Here is a 12,598-nt window from a genome sequence, read left to right as displayed (position 1 = left end):
GCAAAGTAACTTATTCAGTTTACATTTGCCACTCTGCTGCATGAAACAGAAGGCACCAAAAACTGGTGTTCGCGGGGACAAAGCTTTTCAGTGCACAAAAAAAAAAAAGTTTATTTTTGTTTCTTTCTTTCTTTTTCAGCACAGCTGTTTATGAATTTTCAGTTTCTGCCGATATAACGTGTAAAGCGCATCAGAGGAAGTGGCAGCGGTTTTTTTTCTATTCCTACGCAAGGTTTTCCGCCAGCGTTGCTGCTGTGGTGCATGTGTCTCTGTCAGCACCACCCTCACCGCCGGCTGAACGACAGCGTTTCCATCCCTCACACCGGCTATTGAGTGCAGAGAGAAGTCTGACGGGGGCCATATTCACACCCACCGCCTCAGCCGAGTAGAGATTGTGTGTGGTGAGCTGTTCTACAGCTGGGGGTTTGGAGGTTAGGGTTTGAAGCGGAGCATCCACCGAAATTCAAACGGGGGGGTGGGGGGGTGGGTTGAACTGCTGTTACACGTTCCTGTTTTGTCCTGTTGCTGCCCCTGCTGCTGCCTCATACCCTGTTGCTCATTTAACTTGAACGGATACACTTATGTTCTATTGTGCTGGATGTAATGTAATGTAATGTAACGTAACATAACGTAGTGTAACCCTGGAGTAACCTCGTTTTTTGAGACAGTGAAATGCTGAAGAGATGCAGGGAAACGTGGTCCTCCCTGAGGAAACCAATGTGCGCGTTGTGTGTTTGGTGGGAAAAAAACAGAGTGGCCTGAATGCGTCTCTAATCCCTGTTACTAAGCTTAGAGACAGGAGGGAAAAAGGGAGGGAGAGAGAGTTAGAGGTATGGTGAGAGAAAACAGAAAAGAGGACAATGTGAAAAGAGAAAGGGTAAAGTAAGTGCTAGAAGTGAAGTCAGCCAGATAGGAAGGCCTAATCGTTAAGAACGCACTCCACAATATACACTGTATGGGTCACTGCAGTGACAGCCAGTTGACAATATTGTCCTTATAAATCTGCCCTATTCTCTATCAATTTGTAATGTTTGTGAGTTTGTGACAGTGTTGCACCATCAGTTCATAATTCAGGAACCAGCCAGATAAATAATCAATAAATACAAACTTAAGCTTTATTGCTACCGTCATTAATCCCACTAATGGACCTTGCTGGTACAGACAGGATGGAGCTTTGCTGGATCTGTATCCACGCTCACCTGCAGATGGCTATGCCTACGCGCAGCCTCAGCCATGTCCCATTGGCTGTAGGACTTGGAGGGGCTCCCGCCCACAGGCGTGGCCCTGCCACTGCCCCCCGCTCGGTCATCGTACGGGTTCTGCGGAAGGTTGCTCGAACTCTTGCTGCGAGGTATGGGGCCGCCGGCCGCCAGGGGGACCAGGAGGTGCCCCGACGGGGACGTGTTGGGGTAGGTGGGTCCAGGGAGGGGCAGCGTCGTGAACCGCCCCGCTGCCGAGCCTGTGTCCAATCCTCCACCCCCGAAGGCACTGCTGCTGGAGTTGAGATCCTCCATGGAACGACAGAAGGTTTTGGTGGCTGCGGAGAGGAGACCAAGGGCATTGAGCAAAAGGGCAACCAGGGGAGTCCTTTTCATGCGGTGATGATGAGAATAAAGTGCGCACACACACAGAACCACACAGACACACAGTGCCTCATATACAGAGACACTCACAGAGACACACTTTCTCACACATGGAGACACTCACAGACACACAGAGAGACACACTCACAGACAGACACACACTGTTTACCTGGGCACGGCATCTTTGAGCAGGGACTGAGAGAGGCCCGAGGCAGCAGCCTCACATTCGAGGCCGAAAGAGAGGCGGTGATGGCGGGCTTCGGCGGGGGCACGGGCGTGCTGGACACCTCCACCACGTATGTGGCTGGGACGTAGAGGGGCTTGGTCTTGCCGGCCACCCCGAGCCGGCGCACCTGCCACCAGTCGGCGTTGGCCTTCCGGAGGAGGACGAAGCGCTCCCCCTCCCGCATGGACACCGTGCGCCCGTCCGCGCCGCGGTACGAGTAGTCATACTGGGCCTCCAGTACCACTACGGCGGAGGGCCCGCCGTAGCCGCCGCTCCCTCCAGCGGCCGCCCTGGAGGCGGCGGGCGAGTGGCCCCCCGAGCGACGCCAGCTGCCCGACAACATGGGGTCCTCGGTGCCCTAGTCGGGGGACACAGCGCTGCTGCCGTGACCGGTCTCACTGAGGAAGGGCCTGGCGTCCTGGGAGCATGCCAGCGCCATGCTCTGAAACGCACAGAGAAGAAACACGCGAACATTAGAGGGAAAAATCACCGCGCTTCATTATGCTCGATCATTTGCTCGTGAACAGAGAACGTATAGGCGCCGGGAGAGGAGAGAGCTCTATTGACCGTGCCCTAAATACTTCTGTCAATGGGAGAGTTTACTGTCGATGTGTGTAGTGTACCGTGCAACGCGGCCCGTTGCCATCACGCCAAGAAAGCACCACTTCACTGCACCAGACAGAAGGGGAGCCACAGAACAGGGCAGAGACCCCAGCGCTATACAGCGCGCTGCATTTCCCTTACATCTGAACAGCAACCTTACAAAACCTATTTACTGCGAGTTAACCTCAGTGTTGCTCTTCAGAGACTGAAGCTTTAGCTTCATCTCCCCATTAAAGACATTTCTGCTGGAGAGAAATTGCTCAGCTGCCCATGCCCACCCCACAATCAGCACAATCACCACCCAATCACCCAAGGAAAATCAAGGGGAAACACACTGCTGTATGTGTGTGTGTGTGTGTGTGTGTGTGTGTGTGTGTGTGTGTGTGTGTGTGTGTGTGTGTGTGTGAGAGAAAGAGAGAGAGAATCAGAGTCAGAGAGACAGAGAAGGATTATAGGGGTAGAGGGCATAATAACACAGTCAAATGATACATTAAGTCCTGTTACCCAGCCAGCCCCCTCACAGCTGCCCCGCACTCATCTGTTACAAAAACCCAGATCTGAACTGAGCCCCCTGGCCCCACTTACATAACTCAGAGAGAACATCCCGCCAACAGAGCACCGTGACAGGTACAAAACTCATCTCGACAATCTTTGTCATCTATGAATGTCATCCACCTCAATCCCCTCTGACGGCAGCGCGATGAACCTGGGACGGGCCGAAGCCGCTGATGACACACCGGTCATGTGACACAAACAAGACAGCAGGACGGCCCGCCGCGCTCTGGGGATTGGGAGAGGTGGGAGGGTGAAGGGGGAGGGGTTTCATAATCCAGGATGCACTGATAAAGCCCAAGAATCTCTGACCCATGCCTTGAATTTCAGTAAATCCCACCCCCCACCCCCCCATTCAGGCACATGGGCCTTTGCGTAGACTCACCCAGTGAACTCGCCGCAGTGCACTGTATCTAATCCAAACGCTGCACCAACACGCCTCAGTGTACAGGATAAAACACCTCTGTGCTGTAGAAAGGGTTATCTGTATGGAGACCTTCAACACACGCGCCTTGTGTCTAAAAAAAAATTTTTACAAAAAACCACACACTGCTGTGTACGTTCAGAAACCCAAGCGTGTCTTCTAGAGGCTACATACTAGTCTTGCTCCTCCCAAAGAACTACCAGAAAGTTTAAGTGGGACTTTTTCAAGAGCTCTGTCAACAGTTAAAACCAACTGCCTTTTTGAGGCTTTTGAAAAAGCAGCACAGCAAGGATGTGAAACAGGAAGTGACCTCACAGCATCAAAGCGCCGCAGACAGATTGCACCTCTTCCTCACCTCCACCTTTTGATTTCTCTTCCTCCATCAGTGCCCCTCTCTCTGACTCATAGCCAAACACGCTGACCGAGCCGAAAAACCGGGACTTAGCCCATGCACCGAGGCAACATGAAAGAGGTACGCTACCCAGAGCGAAAGCACTGATGCTATTTCCAGCGCGGTGCCGAATCCACAGACACAGCGCACACACACTGTGGCACATATGGTGGCACAGACGCAGACAACCCCCCTGGAGTTGGGTGAGCAGAGCTGAGGCCGTGCCAGCAACAGAGGGCATACTGCTCTGAAGGTCTGGCACCAGACAGGGAGCAAGGGGGGAGGGAGGGGAAGAGGGGAGGAGGGCGAAAAAAGTCTTTCTGCACTCGCATCTCCTTTCACAGTTACCCTGTTATTGGTGCGTCACTGCCATTTCATTCAATTGTAATTCCCCCATATGCTTTCATCAAGTGAAACGTAAGGAGAAAACTGCTTGGATTGATTACCATCATCTTGTGCGTGTGTCTGTGCGTGTGTCTGTGTGTGTGTCTGTGTGTGTTTGCGTGCGTGAAGGACACTCACTCACCAGCTCCCTAACAGCTCACAGGAGTCACGCTGAGAAAGGGCTATGCTGCAATCTGTCACACCTCTCGTCCGTCTGGCCAGAGAGACCCTGAAAAAGCACCAGCCAATATGGGAATATTTGTAACATATCTAGCCTTTGGGATTACAGCTGCACTGGACTTTGTGGTGGTGACAAGCATGCTCTGGAAGTGAAAGGATGGGGGGGGGGGGGGGGGGGTCAGGTCAGGTGGATGTAGGTCACGGCACAGCATACAGTGACCACATTGTTTTAAAGACACCGAACGGTGCAAGACAGGAGGGCTTACTGTTAGGGTTACATTTTTTTTTTTTTTAACATGTTATCCATTTATATGGCTGGATATTTACTGAGGCAATTCTAGGTTAACTACCTTGCCCAAGGGTACAACAGCAGCGGGGAATCGAACCAGCAACCTTTCAGTTACGAGCCCTGCTCCTTACCACTGTGCCACACTGCCACCCACACTCATAAAGTCACCCACCCAAACATCCACCTACCCCACACACCCCCCCCCCCACACCAATTTGGTCAGGTTGCGGTTTATCACCACCACCCCAATCACGTGCACTCCAGTGCATGACTCCGCCTGAATCAGCTCGCCTCATTGATCCGCCCATTGATCCGTTGCAGGGGAGTGCAGTGGGGAGCGGCCCGCCTGACAATAAGCCACGAACAAAGAGCCCCGCGAGAGGAGCTGTGACCCCCGAGAACAACGCCGCCAGTCTTCCACCTCTCATCCCTCCCCGCAATCCGTTCCAGATCCTTTCACCTTCTTACACGCGAGTGTACCCCGCCACACACACACGCAAACATGCACCTCTATGCAGGGAAAGTAAAAACATATACCACGGTAAGGCGAGGAGGCAATTTTGCAACTTGGGACTGTGTTCATTCCCTGGCATTCAATATGAATGAGAACTGCCAGTAGTGTTGATTTGAATATTCCATCCCGAGATCATAAATTAATTTTCTGAATCAGTATTCAAATGTCTGTCAATTAATTAACAATGTAAAAAAAATCCACTTGCAGTCTTACTAATCAATTCATGATGAAGACCCAAAGGACCTCACACACAGTAAAATAAATCATTGATATTATGAATCTTCTCACAAAACGTTTCAGTGAATCACTTTGCAGTGAATAATTATTTGTATATTGCATATATTATTTTGGGGGAGAAAGGGATCATTTGCTAAAGTATTCAATCTTGGATCCCACATTTGATACTAGTATCAAATTATTTCAAACGTCCATCCCCTATGCTGGACTATGACTTTACCTTCTAATTTTTCCCTCTTGTTATTTCCCCCACTGTAAATTCCTTGTGTATGTGAAGGATTCTTATTTTAACAAGACAAACAATTTCAGAAAGGTTCTTTTTATATTCAACAAGTTCTTGTTATTCCAAAAATTATTACAGTTTTGATGTTTGTTACATTACTATATTGCTGCTTTTTGGTATAATTGAGATTCACTGGAGTTCATTGGAGTAATAGCAGCCCTCCTTATCGGCAGGGATGGAGGACAGTGGCCTTACCCAGACAGCATGAAGGACAGGCAGGGCCTCACAGCGCCCGCTCCTGTCACTTTAACTCTGGCTTCCTTCACCTTCCCTTCACCCTGCAGAGTCTAGTCACAGTTTACACAAAAACAATGCCCTGCCTCTCCGTTCGAATGGCTCCGCGCCGCAGAGTGGATCTCACACGCTGAAAGCCACGGGCTCGAATCCCACGAGCAGAGAGGAGCAAAACAGCATTCGCACCCTCCGGGTCAGGAGGCTGGTGCGGGGTGCGTTGTTCGCGTTACGAGCGGCCAATCAAAGTCATCGAATGATGAAAGCCTGGAAATCAGAACAGTCACAAGCAGCATGAATTACAAACCACACAGGGGAAAAAAAGGCTTTTTAATCTGCTCTGTACAGCCTAGCGATGCAACGGGGTGGTGTGAACCTGTCACTGATGGAAGAGCTACAGCCGTACTCTGCTGGCCGTGTGAGCATGCATCACCCACTCTCAGCATGCGGCCAGAGCCCCTCCGGCCAAAACCCGCTTTCATCATCTCCACCGGATCAATTATTCATGCACGGACTAAAAGGGAACAGTGAGGCACACTCTGTGTCGCCGTGTGGAGTCTGTGAGTTGGGATCACAGGAATTATCCGCAACACGGAGTGAGCAGGGCAGGGTGGAGTCTCTGGGACTGCTCTGCCCCCCTTGCTTACATGTACCTTGCGACAGGAAATCCCTCTGCTTGCATAGCAAATAGCCAATCGCGAATGAGGCTTGGTGGCAGGCTGAATACCATTGGTGGAGAGCCACAAACATCACCATGGCAACAGGACTTCAGAAAAAGCACCTAAATTTACAACAGCGTATCGAACTGGACCATAATCAGAGTAAACTTAAATTAAAACAGAAATTACAAAAAATTTCATTAGTCCTCTCAAATTTCACTACTACATTGCTATATACAGTCCCTGTTAAAAACATAGTCTCTTCATTACATGGTCTGGTAAATAATATATATACCCCATCATATACTTTTATGCATACAATTTTTTAATAGTAACAGGAAAGAATAACAGCAAATCAGTGTAGTAATTACAATATTTTTATTTATTTATTTACAGGTAAGAGACAATAGACAAAAGATCTCCATTTGATATACATAAGTTCTTTTTAGTTATATAAAAAATAACATTAAAACTAAATCATCTAACTCAATTTAGATTATGTAATTCCTGAAGCAGTTTAAACTGAACATAACTACTATTAACCTACCCTTTTTCCATTACAATCAAACCATCATATGGTGTGGTGTCATTGCTGCAAAATTCAGCAGTCATCCTTAGAAATTAAGCAGCACTAACCAGATTAGACTGCATTTTCATATTCTGTTTTTCAATAAACTCTAGAAATTATTTGCTACTTAGGGTCAGATTTTGGTATTTTACCTAAATGAAGCAGTCTAAGGTTGTAGTATGGTATGGAAATCGATCTGCCCCAGGATATTCCATCAGCATCAAATACAGTGAGACATTTGAATGCAACACTTTAGTGTACCTTAATTTCATTATTGAAGTATATTTAAAAACAACAAATAAACTAGAATTCACATGAAGGTTGACAAATGTGACTTTCGCCCCGAAGAGGGATATTAATAGCAACTGCCTGCTAATGCTATTGATGCAATTCCCAGGCTGCTGTCTCTACTGCACAGTCAGTGCTACTGAGTCCCTCCTCTCAGTGCACAACCTGATATCTATACACCCGTACTCTCATGAGAATGCCTTTTCTTATCTGTGTTACTCTGAAATCTGGAGGGGACTTCCAGTAAAAACCGTACGTTTTTTGCAGTACATTCCCCGGTTCAGCACAGGGACTCACACGGCTGAGCTAGCAGTGAGCATGGATACCCCCACAGGCCACGGCGGTTTCTGCAGCGCATTGACGGTTCTTTCCAATGAGGACTGAAGCGTATTGATCTACTAGGGGGAGGGGGAGACAGCTGTCAGAAGCTGTCAGGCAAAATAGCCCAGTCCAGTCAGGTAGAATGAGATTCATTTTACAGAGCACAGTAAGTCTAGTGAACTTTGAGAGGGTCAGTCCAATATAGTGCAGGAATTCGGCGTAGCTTTCAGTAGAGTGATGCAATGCTTTACACACTTAAGATGTCCAGTACTTAGCTTCATGTGATACAATGAGAAAATACTGGCCTGTACACGAACTTACTTCTAGTATCATCTGTCCTGCGACGCTATGTACATTAGCTTTGCTTTTTCAATAGGGATGCTAATCTTCATTTCACTAAATTACTTTAAAATGATTAGCGCTTAAAGCAAACAAATGAAGCGAACACAAGCAGGTCCACACACATGCCAGCAGTATAATTAGACGAATGAAAATGCACTAAATTTACAAAAGAACAGCCTGACCACCAAGCCCATTACCTTAAACTGTCAGCGGTTAGCTTCACTTCACATGGCTGCATAAAGAGAACTGCAGCTTTGTGCTAAATCTCCAACTTGCAAGTTTTTAAGTGCGTACAGTTTGACTTTTTCACTAGACTGAGACACAGTGGGGAGGTGCATCTGACAGGAACGACCCACATTTAAGGACATCCTGTGTGATGAAGGAAGTAAAAATCATCAACATTTCTGTGGCTGTCCCAGTTCATAAGCAGGACAATGAAGGAAGCTACATCAGCAAGCCAGCACTTTGTAATGATCCGCTTTACGGGAAGACGGCTTGTTTCCACTATAGCAGAAGCTATCACAAGGTCAAATGAACTTCCTTCAAATTTCCACCAGCATGCACAACCTGACCCCGTGTGACCCCGAAACTGCCTGTCCGAGCCAAAGATTCGACAATGAACTTCTAGTTATAGGATCACCAATTTCTTTTTGTATTCTGTGTTTCCTCTAACTCCAGGACGCAAATATCAAAACCTGCACGTGTGTGCAGTGATAACAAATGTTGAATAAAGTGCAAAAATGTAACATTTTACATATTGCGACATTGTAGGCAGCCTCTGCACATGGGCCTCTGCATTCACCACCTTCATATATTTTTCTCATCAATAAATCTCTCTACTCAACAGGCTGGATATCACAGAGAGACTGGCAACACAATTTAGTGCTGAATGCATCTATGCAAGCCCAAGAGCATCAGCTGTGCACTTAAGCACTTGAAAACAAGGCTTTGGGGGCAGGTTTGGCGTAAGGCTAACATCTGTAAGCCTGATCAAGGTGGGATGCAGCTGTCGATGTGCCCTGTCCTAAAATTCGGGAAAACATGGGATACACCCGTACATACCATTCTAACCAAAGGTGTCAGAATGGCGGGAAGGTTGACGTGAGGGGAGTTTATCAGCATCTGAAGTATTCAGATTGGTGAGCAAGTTGAACAGAATATAAAATTTTGCAATGTAATATAACAGTGTAGGTTGTTTCCCTGTAAAACCATGAAGCATAATTCCATCTTCTGACTTCTGAATTGCTGAGAGAAAAACAGGTGTTTTGAGATTGGTGCGTGCAACGATGGCCAACAAGGAAAAAATGACTCAAGGTTCTCAAAGTTCTGAGGCTGGAGACAATACAGAGCAGAGCAGAAGAGTTAAACCTCCCTTTTCTCAAGTTACCTACAAAGAGCAGGACGGTGACAAGACACGCAATTACAAAAGGAACACTTAAGCACAACACAGCCACAACCCAAATCCCCATTTACCATAAAATCTAAATCCAAACTGAGCACATTTCTAACACACAAATCACCACAATGCAGCCTCAATACAACAAGCAACTTCTACAGGCAATGGAAATAGAGTACAACAAACACACTTTACCCACACAAATCCTGAGGATAACTCAACACAAAAAAAGTCTTCCCAGTTGTTCTCCTGGAGTTATTTCAGGTTGATTCATTTATCTCTCTTATGTCTGTTGTAAAGCAACTCCTTGCTCCCTCTCTAACAGTAATAGGCTATGGTCTATGGTTTCAGATAGACCTTTGCACAAACTGCATGTTCAAAACCAATTTTGGCCTAGCTCTGATGACTCCATTCCACTCCTTTTCTTTTGTCTTTTACTGAGAAATTTGACAAACACCTCAACTTCTTAAAAGACTGAAAGTCCACATGGTAAAGTTTCCTGCTGTAGTGGTTCTGAACTTTTGTCACCACTTCCACATTTGTGAATTCAAGCAGAGACAGGATTGACTGATTGAGACAAAGGCATAAAAAACCCTGGTCTACATTGTACAGGACCAGTGAAAAATTCAGAGCTGATGGAACACCCACAACCACAGCAGCTACATAAACAGGATGGGTAGAAAAAATGACAATACGTTCGAAAATGCAACTGTGCAGACCAGACAGGATATCAGGAGATCACACAAAACACAGAGTGCATCAGTGAGAATGTATCCGTGTTAGTGTGTAACAATGACTGAAATGACACTTGAGGCTGTTCACTGGAATTACTGTTCACATTGCAATTAGCATTATTTAACATGTCTACATCAAACTGGAACTGAAAATTAATTCCAGAAGTTCTCCGGCAGTAAACTTTTATGAATAGCTTTGCTTCAAAGCACTTAACACCAGCTAAATTAGTGGTCCTCACAAAGCATGGCTTGTCCAATCAGCTACTAATCTTTATTTTAGTTTTCCACAGTGAACAAGCTTAGTTACCTGTTTATGTGAAAATGATACTAGATTGGACCCAAGGTTACTTGATACTTGCCCCTGTTTGTGAGCTGGATTGCTTTCTTTGAAAGTCAAGCAATATGTGGTTATTGTGTAACTACAAAGTGAGTTATCGTAAAAGATGAGCATGTCTGCACGTGTAGCTGATAAAGAATATTGGAAATGGTAGCATAAATTTAAAAAATCTCCTGACAATGAACAAGTATATATATGAAGAAGACTTTTTGTCATCCTCGGTGCCAAAATACCCCGGTTCACAGAGGTTTAACTTGTTATCTGTTTTGACAAGAAAGACTTGGGGAGTAGAACCGTTGATGAATTCAAGTAGAATGACAACATCTGGATTAGGACGTCCCCGGTGATGTAGTAACATAGCCAAGCTTTCAGGCACAGCAACAAAAACATACAGAGGTGCATCTGAATGCTCACAAACAGCTTGGCATACACAGCCAGAGTTATCCAGTGCATACAGGAAATGGATGAAACTCACAGCACTGTGAGACAGAGTTCATTTCCACTTCAACTTGCTGTGAACATTTCTAATTATATCACTAATTAACCTCAAGGAAACCTGAAGTATCTGGGTCACACCAGACACCACCATTCAGTGCTACTCTTGCCTGATTCTTGGGTATGCATTACATATTCATACACACACACACACACACACACACACACACACACACAAACACATATACACACACACACACAAAGTACTTGGAAAATGGTGGAACACTGATGTGCCAATGCAGAGTGACAGTCTCCTTGTGTGGAGGGAATCCCTCAATCCACACAGCACTGGTGGGGGTGCAGAGTTTTGGGCCAACTCCAATGTGGTGAAAATTACTTGTCATATCTCACGCACAGTAAAAATGGAGCAAATCTATTCGACTGGTCTATCTGAATCCATTTCCCCAGTCCACATTTCACCCCCACTGTGATGCATGCATGTGACACTGACACACAACCTAAACACAAAGAAAAAAAAACACACCTATACATGACCTAGGAGAATTCAGGTATTTTCTGATGAAGTAATTGCTGCCATTTCCAGAGACCAAGAATTACTGAGTGACTGAGTTACTGAATGCACAGTTCCTGGCTCCAAAACCTATTGCGCTTCCAACAACATTCAATGTTTACACAATACAGATAGCCCAGCACAGATACAGAGAGTAGCTTTACTGTAGGACAGCTAACCATTTTAGTTAACATTACATTACTTCTTTGCTTAGAAGGCTTGCATTTTGTATGGCAAATTTCCCAGCTTGCAGTGATCAAGTGCACCATTTATGCAACTGAATATACACTGAAGCCATCAAGATTAGATACCATCCTCATGGGTGCAACAGCAGCGACCCAGCTCATATTCAAAGCAGCTGCAAGTCCTGTTCCCTAATCACTTTCAATAGCGTTAAAATGCACGGTTGGGTTCTCCAGCTGCCCATAAATCAATCATAAACGCAGTTAACAAAATTTCATCCTGGTTTTTGGTGAATTTTAAATCCAAACAGGCTCATGAAATGAAACAAAACAAAACAAACCAAAAAAAAACATCTAGCTGAAACATCGGTACTGACAAAACAACAGCAGGTCGATTGTTCCAATACTGGGTAGCCTATATAAAGATAAAACCCGGCAATACCTTTAAATTCACGGTCTGTAAGCAATGCCATTTGCTCTCCTCTAGAATTACCTAATTAGGCAAAATGTATTTCAACAAGTGTCTGTTACAGCCGCCCATTTAAAGCCTCTTTCGGTCGGTCCTAATGCGCTTTAGCTGTTGGGATCCATCCGGGCGAGATTGTCGCCCTTGACAACATGCACCTGAACCCGAGCGAGCACTTATCCAGGACATAACCACAGCTGGACCTAAAAAAACCCATTGCGTCACATAACTGCGTATCAGGTTTTCAGGAACGGGCGGGCAATTAAATATACAGGCGATATCACACGTACATAACTGCCGACAAATAATTTTCATTTGTGTGAAGTGCATGCAAATTAGTCCCCGAGTAGCTACATGAAATACTTTTTGCGATGCACACTTCCTAGCCCGGCTTGCTATTCA

The 12,598-nt window shown here is 46.0% G+C and overlaps 1 protein-coding gene across 3 annotated transcripts in view; it reads right to left on the bottom strand.

Annotated features, from left to right (window-relative positions):
- Positions 1-12,598, bottom strand: part of arhgap9 (Rho GTPase activating protein 9) — a 32,659-nt gene that overhangs the window by 18,926 nt on the left and 1,135 nt on the right. For 2 of the 3 annotated variants that reach the window (XM_036531679.1, XM_036531682.1), the window contains exons 2-4: positions 4,306-4,392; positions 1,753-2,251; positions 1,200-1,537 (exon numbers count right to left, since the gene is read on the bottom strand). In XM_036531679.1, the coding sequence (XP_036387572.1) occupies positions 1,200-1,537; positions 1,753-2,152 (738 nt within the window). In that variant the 5' untranslated portion in view covers positions 2,153-2,251; positions 4,306-4,392. The remainder of the gene's footprint in view (positions 1-1,199; positions 1,538-1,752; positions 2,252-4,305; positions 4,393-12,598) is intronic. The other variant, XM_036531680.1, reaches the window with a different exon arrangement.

The sequence above is a fragment of the Megalops cyprinoides genome, chromosome 6 (genome assembly GCF_013368585.1).
Source record: "Megalops cyprinoides isolate fMegCyp1 chromosome 6, fMegCyp1.pri, whole genome shotgun sequence".
Lineage (NCBI taxonomy): Eukaryota > Metazoa > Chordata > Actinopteri > Elopiformes > Megalopidae > Megalops > Megalops cyprinoides.
The sequence above is the reverse complement of the archived record's forward strand: the minus strand, read 5'-3'. Positions and strand labels throughout refer to the sequence as shown.